Source organism: Oncorhynchus mykiss, chromosome Y, assembly GCF_013265735.2.
Source record: "Oncorhynchus mykiss isolate Arlee chromosome Y, USDA_OmykA_1.1, whole genome shotgun sequence".
Classification (NCBI taxonomy): Eukaryota; Metazoa; Chordata; class Actinopteri; order Salmoniformes; family Salmonidae; genus Oncorhynchus; species Oncorhynchus mykiss.
The window spans coordinates 29831662-29844193 of record NC_048593.1 but is presented as its reverse complement, the minus strand read 5'-3'; the positions used below and the strand labels follow the sequence as shown (position 1 = coordinate 29844193).

Genomic DNA, 12532 nt, shown 5'->3' with positions numbered 1-12532 from the left:
TTCTCTCTCTCTCACTCTCTTTATCACTCCCTCTCTATCTCTCTCTCTCACTCTCTCCTGCTCTCTTTCTCTCTCTCTCTCCCTCCCTCTGCCCCTCTCATTGTGTCATGATGCTGTGTCTCCTATTCTTCTGTAATTTCCAGAAAGATGAAAAGGCTCTCTCTCTTTCTTTTAAGTATATGATTATTTCTCTTACTTTCTTTCCCTCCCCTTCTCTGTTTTCTCAAAGCTACCTCTATCTTTCTGTGGTCCTGCTGTTTTCGCTCTCATCCCTTTCTACCCTGCCAGTTTCTCTGGTACTCTTATTCTCTTTGGAGGATTTCTACAACTTTCTAATTCCCACAGTTCTTTGGCTTTGGATATTAAAGTGCCCATGCTGTTTTCCCCCAATCCCTTACCCCGGTCCCCTCTTTTGTCACCCACTAAATCCATGCCAATAGCTAATCTCTGGTAAATCCTCCAGGGTGACCTGAAGTCCAATTTTCTCTTCTCTTCCTTCTCCCCTGCCTGTCCCCTGCTCTACCTCACTCCTGAGTGCCACTCTAATGATTACACACTTGAATATTTGAAAAACACCAATAGCATCAGAAAAAAGACCCTTTTGAAAATTAAGTCAGTTAATCTTACATAATGTAAAAAGAACAGCAAAATGAATGTTCTCCTTTGGTGTCTTGTGGGTTGCTTCTGTGTACGGCCCTCATCTATCAGTCTGAGTGATACTGTAAATATCATTATACTTTGTCTGCAATAGTGGCTGTGGATTTTGGATAGATGCAGTGATGTACAATGTAAAACTCAAGAGCACCATCTCCTGGAAATTTTATATAAGAATTTTGGTCGGAACAGAAGTACGGTGACTAGTGTATCCCTACGGAGGACATTCTGGACACACCATTAACGTGTTAAAAAAATTGTTTTCTTGATAATCTTTTCGTTCTTTTTCATGGCAGACAAAAGTCAAGTGTGCTCAGTATGGGTTGGATCGGAAACAGGGATATTAAAAGGTAAAAATTCTGTATCTCAGTAAACTTAGCCATGTTGTGCTTGTGTGCTGGTTTGTTAGAGCTAGCTAACCACCCCACGTGTTTGCTAGCTAGCTGTAGCTAGCTTGATAGTGCATTACCCAATCCAACACAGATTGGTTTGGGAATGATGCTCATCATCAGGATATTTAAATGTCTCAATTACTCTGTCTGTCTGTTTCATTAGGAGTGAGCCTATCCAAAAAACAGGCTTTCAACTTCTGTGAGATGAGCTGCCTGAGCCGGGACCAGGAAGTGTGTGTCCTAGGCTGGGGAGATGAACATGAGACTGAGGTGTGTATGGGGGCTCTAGAAAGTAATGGAGCCCTTGATGATGTCTGATCTGTTGGTCATTGATGTGTTGGCTAAGAGTGGACGTAGATCTGAAAGTTTGCCTCATGAGTATTGTGCCATTCTGTTATTTACCGGAGTGTCTCTGTTCTAGGTACTGGTGGGGTCTGTGAATGGCACAGTGAAGACCTTTAGCACAGAGAAGGGCATCTTCACTGAGACCAGACAGTGTGGGGAGAGCACCCAGGGCAGGTTCACAGGAATTGCTGTCACAGACAGGTATAGTCTTGTAGATGAAGACATAGTCATAACAAAACCGTACACACCAGCAGCTCTGTGGTCATGTGTTGAGGATACTGGGGTGTATTCATTTGTCGCAGGCTGTAGTAAAACGTTTGGTGTGTTTCAACGTTCTGTAACAGAAATAATTTGCCATAAACATAATGTTTTGCAACTAAAACTAGCGTTTCTATTGGACAAATGGTCCCTCCCCGTTTTGTTTGCTTCCGTTTGTTTCCTACAGTAAACGGTTTCCATTGCAAAACGTTTTGCAACAAGCCAAATGTTTTGCTACGGTCTGAAACTAATGAATACACCCCTGATGTTGACACTGGACTGACTACACACTCCCTGTGTGTCTCTGCAGTGCTCTGATCACGTGTGTGGAGACAGGACTGCTGAGGGTCTGGAAGGAGGGCAGCACAGACACAGTGAGTGACACTGCCAGAATACCACTTGGGCCCCCTAGGGGTTGTTACATTGCTGATGGATACTAGATACTTATTAATGAACAAGGTTCACTGTCTGCCTTTTTGTGCACTGCCAGTTCCTTGAACATAACCTCTGTCCCTATATCCAGGTTGAGATAAATGCAGGGACGAATGTTTGTCGGATGCGACAGAATCCCTCACAGCGCAACCAAGTGGCCACAGGTGGGAAGGAGAATGGCCTAAAGGTCTGGGATCTGGAGAGGCCTGAAACACCCATTTTCACCTCTAAGAATGTAAGAGCGTTAACAACTACATGTCAAGGAATTACAGTGGGAATGTCTACATAGTATGTTATTATTTTTAGGTGATTTTGCATTAACACAGTGCTGTGTTTTTGATGTTGCAGGTACGTAATGACTGGCTGGACTTGCGAGTGCCAGAGTGGGTCAGAGACATGTCCTTCATCCCAGACTCCGATAAGATCGTCACCTGCACAGGTCACCACCAGGTCTGTCTGTCTCTTCCTGTACAAGCCCTGCTCTTAGACTAGGTCTGCTGGTGTTCCCAGCCACTGACCCAGAGCAAAGTCCTCAAATGATACGTCCAGCTGCAGTTTGCTCAGTAGTGTGAAAAGGGACTCTTAATGGTTTTAATAGTCCCTTTTCTGTAAAGATTTTAATTCATATTGGTCAAGTTCAGGTACCAGGATGAATGACTTGGATCACGTCTCTTTGCCTCATTTATCTAAGGACGTTACAAAAGACATCTATTTTTACTCATGTTTGTTCTCTCTCTGTTAGGTGCGAGTGTATGACCCAGCCTCTCCCCAGAGGCGTCCGGTTCTGGAGGCTCATTTTGGGGAGTACCCCCTCACAGCCCTCTCCCTCCCTGCCAACCAAGACAGTGTTGTAGTGGGCAACACGCATGGAGAACTCGCCATCTTAGATTTGCGGAAAGGTGAATGAGGCAAAGGATGTCTGCTTGTTGACATGATTGTGCATTTTCTTAGCCATCTGCATCAGAACATTTCCATGTTAGCCTCATATCATTTTGCCCATGTATTTATTTTTCATTGTACTACATTAGAGGCATTTTGCTGTATTTGCTCTATGAAGCATCTGTTTAGCTTTATTGTTCTTTGCCTGTAATGATCAGAATTATTGTCTTCTGATAGTCATGTAGGGTTGGAGCTTTTTATGTGTGCATGCTGCGTGAGATCCTCTCCTTGACTACAGTCTGTTGGTTGTATAACCCTGCCGCCTCTTCTCTCCATTCGCTGCAGGTCTGGTGCGTGGGTGTTTGAAGGGGCTGGCAGGAGGAGTGCGGGGGCTGCAGTGCCACCCCTCTCTCCCTCTGGTGGCTACCTGTGGTTTGGATCGCTTTCTGAGAGTACACAGCCTGGAGGACCGCTCCCTACAGCACAAGGTACACACAAACACACTATCTTTCTCTTACACTCTCAGTACACCTGAAGCTAGCTACACAAACCATCATTAGGGAAGCATCCTAGAGTTGTTTTTAATATTTGTCTTCAAGATGTTCTCTCTCTCTGTCTCCCTTGCAGGTGTATCTGAAGTCACGACTCAACTGTGTGCTTCTGTCCAGCAAAGATCTAGAGGTAGGGGAGAATTTAAAGTGCTATGAATTATACTTTTGCTGTGAACGTGTGATTTTGCTGCAACAATATACTGTAGTGTGTTTACAGTCTCTCCTTCCTCCATTTCAGCTGAGCAGTTCAGCAGTAACCGGAGATGTGGAGGAAGTGAAAGAAGAGGGAGGTGAAGTGGATGAGGTGTGGGACACTATGGAGATGATAAATGACCAGGCTAAGAAGCGAGCAACAGACGAAGAGGAAGCCGTAGTTACAGGTGTAGAGAAGACTACGAAGAAAAGAAAAGTGGTCAAATGACCTGCAGTGGAGAGCTTAAGGAAAGGGCTGTGCTCTATGAGAAACGCAGAAGCTCTAGAGGTCTGCCAAAAGTCTGTGTTGCGGATGTACAGACTGTTTTCCTGTTGAGTCTGTACTGAAATGGCTGTAGTTTTCCTATTAAAACTAAACTCACTCTGGAGTTGTTTGCATGCCCTTCAATACCAACTTCCTTGAAATGTAGCTAACATAAATAATATATATTATTTTTAGCACACAAAATAAGTGTATTGTATGTACAATATCTCAGAACTCTGAACAGGATTGGTTCTTGTAAGTATGTGTGACAGCGAGTGCAACGCCCCTAATAAAAATAACGATGGCGTCTGGTACCATTGGTTGGCTTGCTTCTGTTTTGGTGTCTGCTGGAATGGAGTAGAGTGTACTGATTAGGAAAATCACTCAGCACGATGGGTGTCTTTTTTAAAGCGGGGCTGAACTTCCCGATATGACCTCTTTTCTTGGCTTAGTCATTAAGAAATGCAACGGCCGTGACTGAAGCCAAACGAGTTGTCTTGGGGGTGTGGTTTAATGTGTGTGCGTGAGTGGTGAGCGTTTGTACATTCACTCTGCTAAGTACATAGTTACAGTCACTCACCCTCCTAGATAACTTGAAACAGTCCAACCAGGTCTTGTCTTGAAGTCGCCTAGGCTAGCTGATGCTAGCCATATTCGCCAATTAGCTTCAGCCGGCTGGTGTGTGACCGTGGCAAAGTTGGTTTGAAATTGGTTAGCCGATCTCTGGGGGTCGTTAGGAACGGTCAATAATTTGGACAATGTTTTCATGTTGTACATATTTTAGTTGTCTCTTTAATTATTTGTATATCGTTTTTATTTTTTTAAAGTTTAAGAGCTATTGACATACATGTTGTCCCATGTACATTGTGTAATTGACTGATGCTCCTTAACTAGATCCATAGGGATATCGACTATCAAAGCAAAAATACTTTGGTTAATTTAACCAAATGGACCATGGGCATTATGATCTGGTCGTGTGCAGCTGCGCTCAGAATTGATGATTACTTGGGTGCTGTGGGCAGGATTCAAATAAACCCAACCAAAGGAAAGTGTCACGGTAACCTTCGTTCTGTGACATACCATCTTTTCCTATCTCACAAATCTCTGTTTTGGAAGAGACTGACTTCATGACCAAAATTATTCTATTTACACGAGTACATTTTGACACTAGTATAAATGTTTCTGACTCATATCAATGCCACATAGGCCGATTTCAAAATTGGAAGTAACTTTTTAGGGGCAGTTGCTCTTTAAATCTGTGAAGTTAGCCCAGAAGTGTTTTATAATTTGTGTTTTGTCAGTTTGAGTAAATATGTCTCTGTTAATTGTTTAGATTTTAGCCAGCAGTGGTGTGTTCTGTGGAAATTGATGTTTCTAAGCCTAGGGAGCAAGGGTCTAATGAATGATTCAATTGAATTGCTACCTTATTCAAGAGATAGGCCTATCTTACATTTAGGGAATCAAGGTATAATAAACCTTGGTGTAACGATAAGTGTTGGTTAAATGGATTAGTTATAACCATGATTGAACAATCACTTGTGTAACTTATCACTGTGGTTGACAAAGTACATTATTGCAGTGTGAGTTTCATTAGGTTTTATGTCTTCAAATTGACCTGCTGGGATTTAAGAGTTGCTTGTGACCTTGTGGGTGTATTGAAGACAGCACCACGTTTCTCTAGTTTCATGGAGAGCAGTGTGTGCTAGATAAGATACCTGTGTTCGACTCATTCTGAGACTGGACTCTGTACACGGACACACCCCTTCCTTAACTCCCGATAAGACCAGCCTGAATCAAGGAGGAAACAACTTAAAAGAAAGAAGAGTTTTCTCTTTATTTGTCAGTTGCAAATATATTGCTGCTCAGCATTTACTTTCCGTTCAAAAATGACATTCAAGGATAAATACTTTTTTGGGTCCCAAAATAAATAATACCCTGAAGAGGTGTCATGTTCTCTCAGGGAAATAACACATCCACACGGTCTTTTGCAACATGTCATGTGTCTAATAAAATGGGAATGACGTTTGTCACCTGATTGTCGATAGACCGCAATAAGGACAAGTTAGAAAGGGTAAGTAGTTTAGGTGCAAATGACACAAAAAGGAAAACTGGCCAGATGATGTACTTGATCCTAAGACCTCATAGGGTGGAGGAAGGAATGTTTTAGTATTACAAAACCTATTGGAGTGGAGGGGGCCTCAACACAGACTGTGGGCTTGTGAGATTCATGTTTTCAGTTTCCTCATATCAATGGTGTGGAGCTTATTTAGTATTTTCTTTCTGCTCGTCTAAGCAGGGATCCGTCTTTTTTATACATGACGAAAACCGATGCCGTGGGAAGTTTTCATTACAATCATCTCTCAGTTCTCAGTAGACATTCACACTTTATGAGAAGAGATGACATTTTACAGCAATGGCCTGTTGGATTAAGTAGGAGCTGAGAAACCAGAGGATGTTGCTGAATTGAATTGTAAAAGGTCTGTGCTCTTAGAAATGAAGTAAAATATATCCGTAACTTTCGATATGTTTTATATCTCTGCACTGATAAAAGACGTGTACCCTTTAACCCTCTTTTTAACAATCATTAACACTCTTCAAAAGCATTTTTATTATGCTATTATAAAATCTGTTTCCCTTGTTCAGTGTTTAGAGTCCAGAGTCTTGTGCTTCCCCTGCACTATTGCCTCATGATCTCATTGAGTTTCATCTTTGCTTACTCCAGTAATTAAGAGCCAGTGTGTGTGTGTGCGTGCTTGCTTGCGTGCGTGCATGTGTGTGTGTATTTTTAGTCTTACTATCCTTGTGGGGACCAGAAGTTCGGCTATTTCGACGGGTCCCCACAAGGAAAAGGCTATTTTAGATTTAGGAGTTAGGTTTAGGGTTAGAATTAGGATTAGGGTAGGGTTAGGAGTTGGGGTCAGGCTGAGGATTAGGTTTTGGGTTAGGGTTAGGGGTTAGCGAAAATAGGATTTTGAATAGGAATCAATTGTATGGTCCCCACAAGAATAGTAAAACAAGCGTGTGTGTGTGTGTGTGCGTGAATTTGTTTCACCCCTTTTGCATTTCTTTCACAGTATGTAACAATCCTTTTTGACAAAACGCTGCCAGCTTGTCGACCACTGAATAGTTTGGGATGTTTCTGACTCTAGTCTAGTGACTCCAAAAAACACAAACTAGAACAAAAGTTTATCCAACCACACAATCCCCACCATGTTAGCCAACCACACCAGTGTTTTTTCATTGAAACAATTTATATTTTCGCTCAGAGCACTGATCCAGAGTTGGTGGAGAAATCTGACATTGATCAAGGTGCAGAGTTCCACTCAGTTGTATACTTTAGTACGGGTTTAATGATAAATCAGTGCTGCCACATAACATGGAGCTCACACTGACGAGCCAATAAGATCAAGTGCGTTCATGGGAAGTCACGTTGAGGTCAAATAATCATACATTCAGTGGTAATGACAAATGGAATGGTGGATTTACAAATGCGTTTTACAATGTGTGCTCTGCTGTCATTGGCACAGTTTTTGTGTGTTGACTGTGTGTTTGTGAATGGTACAAACGAGAATTACGAGTGTGTTTCTCTGTAGCCCTACCTTGAGTGTGAGTCTGTGGAATCAGGATGTTGGATTGAGGGGCAGGGCATTGAGACTGTTAAATATTGACTGGGAGTGTAATAATTAACTTGGCTCCCACTCCTGATGTCTCTTAAACTGGCCACCCTCTCTGCCATTGCATTGCTGACAAATGCACCCTAAACTCCTTATCCTTTCTACCTCTCCTCTTAGTGAGGCTGTCTGTGTATATGTTCATCACTGTTTTGCCTTCTATCAGACTTTTCTGCTACATTAGACCGCTCTTTCCTTATTTCTGCCTTTCTGTCCTTGCACCCCCCCAAAAGCTGACGCTCCCTAACCTTTGGCCTCGTGCTATGAAAGTCACCGGGCCAGGCTCGGCTGCATCTGAAGGTGAGTACTGCGTATGATGTTTGTCTGTGTGAATGTGTTAGCTCATATTCAGGACTTAAATTTCCTACAACTGTACATTCACAAGACATGTTAGATAAGAATAATCTTAAGGCCTAGTTCAGTCAAAAACGTGATTATCCTGTGTTTCATATATATTTCCCCATTATGATGTTGGAATAATACTGTGAAAGTAAAAATTATTATAATGCTCTTTAAATGTAAGAGCTGTTTGAAAAGACCGGCTAAAATTTCAGCCTGTTTTGTAAGGATGGCGTTTTGGCCAATTTGTTAATAGACCAATAAGAAAGAGAGTTCCAAACCTCTCTGCCAATAACAGCTAGTTTTCCCCTCCCCACTCAGACCACTCCCAGACAGTCCTAGCTAAATTCTTGCTTGAGAAATTGCTCTTTGCTAAGAAGCTATATTTGTTTCTTTTTGACCATTTTAATAAGAAAACAACCACAGTAAGGTTCTTAATTATAACCCAGAAATGATTTGATATTGAGATAAAAATGTCTGCATTTGACCTGTAAAGGCTTGAAACTGAGATTCCTATGTATCCATCCACAAAAGGTGTCAACCCATCCCATAAACTCTTAAAATGGAAAACACAACGTTATTATCTTACAAACCTCAGGACTTGATTTTTCTACTTCCAGTTTCAAAGGCTAAACGGCTGTCCTAACAAGAGGCTGTTTGAATAAGTTTCGCCACATAGGCCTACAAACATCATTTGACATTCCACTGTTTTATACAGTGACAGCTGGAGTAGAGCAGTTTCAGGGAAAACAGATGGTTTAAAATCAGTTCCTTACAACCAGAGAGTATTTCGAGATATACATTTAACAGATTTAATTATATTTCTGTCATTCAGTGTGTGTGTGTGTGTGTGTGTGTGTGTGTGTGTGTGTGTGTGTGTGTGTGTGTGTGTGTGTGTGTGTGTGTGTGTGAGAGACAGAGAGTACAGGAGAATGGCATGTAATACATTATATGTATTTTAAAGCATTTTAACTAACCCTAAGCCAAGTGTGTAAGGCTTTTTGCTTAGTGTTATTTGTTGTTAACCAAGGCAAAATAAGTAGGTCAGCAGTGTTTGAATTCAAATAAACATGCTTGAGTACTGTGAAAACCTTAACATCCCACTGGGCACAGGCACCAATTTAATTTCTATTCCACGTTAGTTCAACATAATTTCATTGAAATTAAGTGGTTAAATGTTGATTCAACCAGTGGGTGTCTAGTGGGATATCCCTTCCAAAGAATTCTACTTTCTTCTGCTGTACAAACCCATGACAAACATGGAATATGGTTATTCATTATTAGGGAAATTGCTGTATTTAGTATGAGAAGGCCAGGCTCCTTGTGTTTGTTACTGTTGATATAGTGTGCCGTTTCACAGGGGCCAGTGTTTAAACATGAAGACCAATTGACAAAGTTGTTAATATATTAGAAGAAGAGTCGCTCTTGCTGCTGGTGATTCTCTGATCCACCTCTATGCAGACGACACCATTCTGTATACTTCTGGCCCTTCTTTGGACACTGTGTTAACAAACCTACAGACGAGCTTCAATGCCATTACAACTCTCCTTCCGTGGCCTCCAAATGCTCTTAAATGCAAGTTAAACTAAATGCATGCTCTTCAACCGATCGCGGCCCGCACTCGCCCGCCCATCTAGCATCTCTACTCTGGACGGTTCTGACCTAGAATATGTGGAAAACTACAAATACCTAGGTGTCTGGTTAGACTGTAAACTCACCTTCCATACTCACATTAAGCATCTCCAATCCAAAATTAAATCTAGAATCGGCTTCTGATTTCGCAACAAAGCATCCTTCACTCATGCTGCCAAACATACCCTCGTAAAACTGACTATCCTACTGATCCTTGACTTCGGCGATGTAATTTACAAAATAGCCTCCAACACTCTACTCAGCAAATTGGATGTAGTCTATCACAGTGCCATCCATTTTGTCACCAAAACCCCATATACTGCCCACCACTGCGACCTGTATGCTCTCGTTGGCTGGCCCTCGCTTCATATTCGTCGCCAAACCCACTGGCTCCAAGTGATCTAGAAGTCTTTGCTAGGCAAAGCCCCGCCTTATCTCAGCTCACTGGTCACCATAGCAGCACCTGCCCGTAGCACGAACTCCAGTAGGTATATTTCACTGCTCATCCCCAAAGCCAACTCCTCCTTTGGCCGCCTTTCCTTCCAGTTCTCTGCTGCCAATAACTGGAACAAATTGCAAAAATCACTGAAGCTGGAGTCCCATATTTCCCTCACTAACTTTAAGCATCAGCTGTCAGAGCAGCTTACCGATCATTGCACCTGTACATAGCCCATCTGTAAATAGCCCACCCAACTACCTCATCCCCATATTGTTATTTATTTTTTTGCTCCTTTGCACCCCAGTATCTCTACTTGCACATTAATCTTCTGGACATCTATCACTCCAGTGTTTAATTGCCAAATTGTAATTATTTCACCACTATGGCCTATTTATTGCCTTACCTCACTAAACTTACTACATTTGCACACACTGTATATAGATTTTTCTATTGTGTTATTGACTGTACGTTTGTTTATCCCATGTGTAACTCTGTGTTGTTTGTGTCGCACTGCTTTGCTTGATCCTGGCCAGGTTGCAGTTGTAAATGAGAACTTGTTCTCAACTGGCCCACCTTGTGAAATAAAAATAAAAATAAGAAGAATGTAGGCCGTTTAGCAGATGCTTTTATCCAAAGCGACGCATTTTGACATTTTAGTCATTTAACAGACACTCTTATCCAGAGCAACTAGGGTTAAGTGCTTTGCTCAAGGGCACATTGACAGATTTTTCACCTAGATGGCTCAGGGGTTCAAACCACAACCATTCGATTACTGGCCCAACGCTCTAGGCTACATTTTACATAGGGATGGCCCCAGCAGGAACCAAACCCATGACATTCAGCATTGTAAGAAACATGCTCTACCAACTGAGCCACACGGCCAACACACCATGATAAATGGATGAGAGATAGGGAAAAGATAGTGTTTGAGAGTGTGCCTGATGAGTCAGACAGGGGCGTCAGGGTCAGTGTCACTGTTTTTTAATTGCTTTATTGTTTTGTTTTTCCCAAGATAGAAAGGTTTACTACGAGGAAAAGTCTTCAGAGGTATCAGAGCAGGAGAGGGAATGCTGAGCATGATAGGGGAGATAAATAAAATAAAGAAATGAGTAACAATATTCCAACAGGAATAAATTATCAGTATACCAAACACTAAATACATTTGATGGTGAAGTAAAAGTAGGATTAAAAAGGGAACATAGTTATTGAGAAGCCAGACACACCCATTATGTTCAACTTGTGTTCACAATCCTCAAAGCACACTTGTGTTGACAGCCACCATAAAACCCTGTTATCTAGACAGGCCTTGGCCTTTGTGTGCTATGATGTTGACTATAGCCGGTCATAAAGATGGTAGAGGGGGAATGACAGGTCAAAGTCAGTTGCAATTGCAGTCTCCTCACATGTACCAGTACCGAATGACTAAGTCAGAGTCCTGCCTTAACCCCACGTAAATTCCCTGTAATTGACCTTATATGTACTTCTGTTTCAGGTATTTCAAAGTGAGATATCATACGCCCACCAGAAACAACTGAAGGTGTGACCTCAATATATGGGACGAGCTAAATGTTGCATGAATGCAGTAATATCGTTATCCTGTAGGAGGCATAGTGTGCTATGAACAGCTTGTGGACAAATCTGGTACTTGCTGGCTGTAACAGCAACTCCATGTGGAAATTGTCTGTGTTCCAGTGGAGATGCTGTTACCTGCAGAGAGTCCCTAGCCAGCTCTGACATGGAATCAATGTTTAGAATATCATAGTCCTTGTCTATTATGGCTGTTCTGATGTTTCTCCTCTTTCGGTTGAACTCAGTTATATCTGCTTTCACCACATTGTCATGTATTTTTTAAATTTGTATTATTAAGAACAGTCTCTAGATCATTCAAGAGATATGGGCTCCTTGTTTTCATGACAACATCATGTGAAGATATGTATACCCTCCAAACTTTGGTTTGAATTCAGAGTAGGGATGCATGGGATGCATGGTGATGACCTATGAATTGACAGCCAGTGTCTGCAACACAACTGCCTGTCAGTTCTGTAGGCCACTGCTGTGTCTATCCTACTGAGCACACACAGGGGTTTAGATGGAGCAAAGGAACTCATTGATATGTTTGATAAATTGTCAGAAACCTATGATGTATTTGTGAAACCCATGATAATATTCTGAATAGTATACATTTGCAAGTTATTTTAAGACAATACAATTGCTTTGTTGCCAACCTTGGAAATAAAGATTGAAAACACTCTCTGATTGTTTAAATAATATAATTAAGCAATAAGGTCCGAGAGGGTGTGGTATATGGCCAATAACCACAGCTAAGGGCTGTTCTTAAGTACGACGCAACACGGAGCGCTCGGATACAGCCCTTAGCCGTGGTATAACCCCCGAGGTGCCTTACTATTATAAACTGATTACCAAAGTAATTTCAGCAGTAAAAATGAATGTTTTGTCATACCCGTGGTATACGGTCTGATATA

General features: G+C 41.8%; 1 protein-coding gene and 1 long non-coding RNA gene across 2 annotated transcripts; both read left to right on the top strand.

Annotated features, from left to right (window-relative positions):
• The first annotated feature begins 843 nt into the window (after positions 1-843).
• wdr74 (WD repeat domain 74) lies at positions 844-4282 on the top strand. Its single transcript, XM_021591239.2, has 10 exons — positions 844-1004; positions 1210-1316; positions 1468-1592; positions 1960-2023; positions 2173-2316; positions 2430-2531; positions 2824-2980; positions 3306-3448; positions 3588-3641; positions 3750-4282. The coding sequence occupies exons 1-10, from the start codon at positions 944-946 to the stop codon at positions 3930-3932; spliced, it is 1140 nt and encodes a 379-aa protein (XP_021446914.1). The 5' UTR covers positions 844-943; the 3' UTR covers positions 3933-4282.
• A 3419-nt stretch (positions 4283-7701) lies between these two features.
• LOC110509983 lies at positions 7702-12300 on the top strand. Its single transcript, XR_002471518.2, has 2 exons — positions 7702-7939; positions 11542-12300. It is a non-coding gene; the product is annotated as an uncharacterized LOC110509983 (long non-coding RNA).
• The last annotated feature ends 232 nt before the right edge of the window (positions 12301-12532 follow it).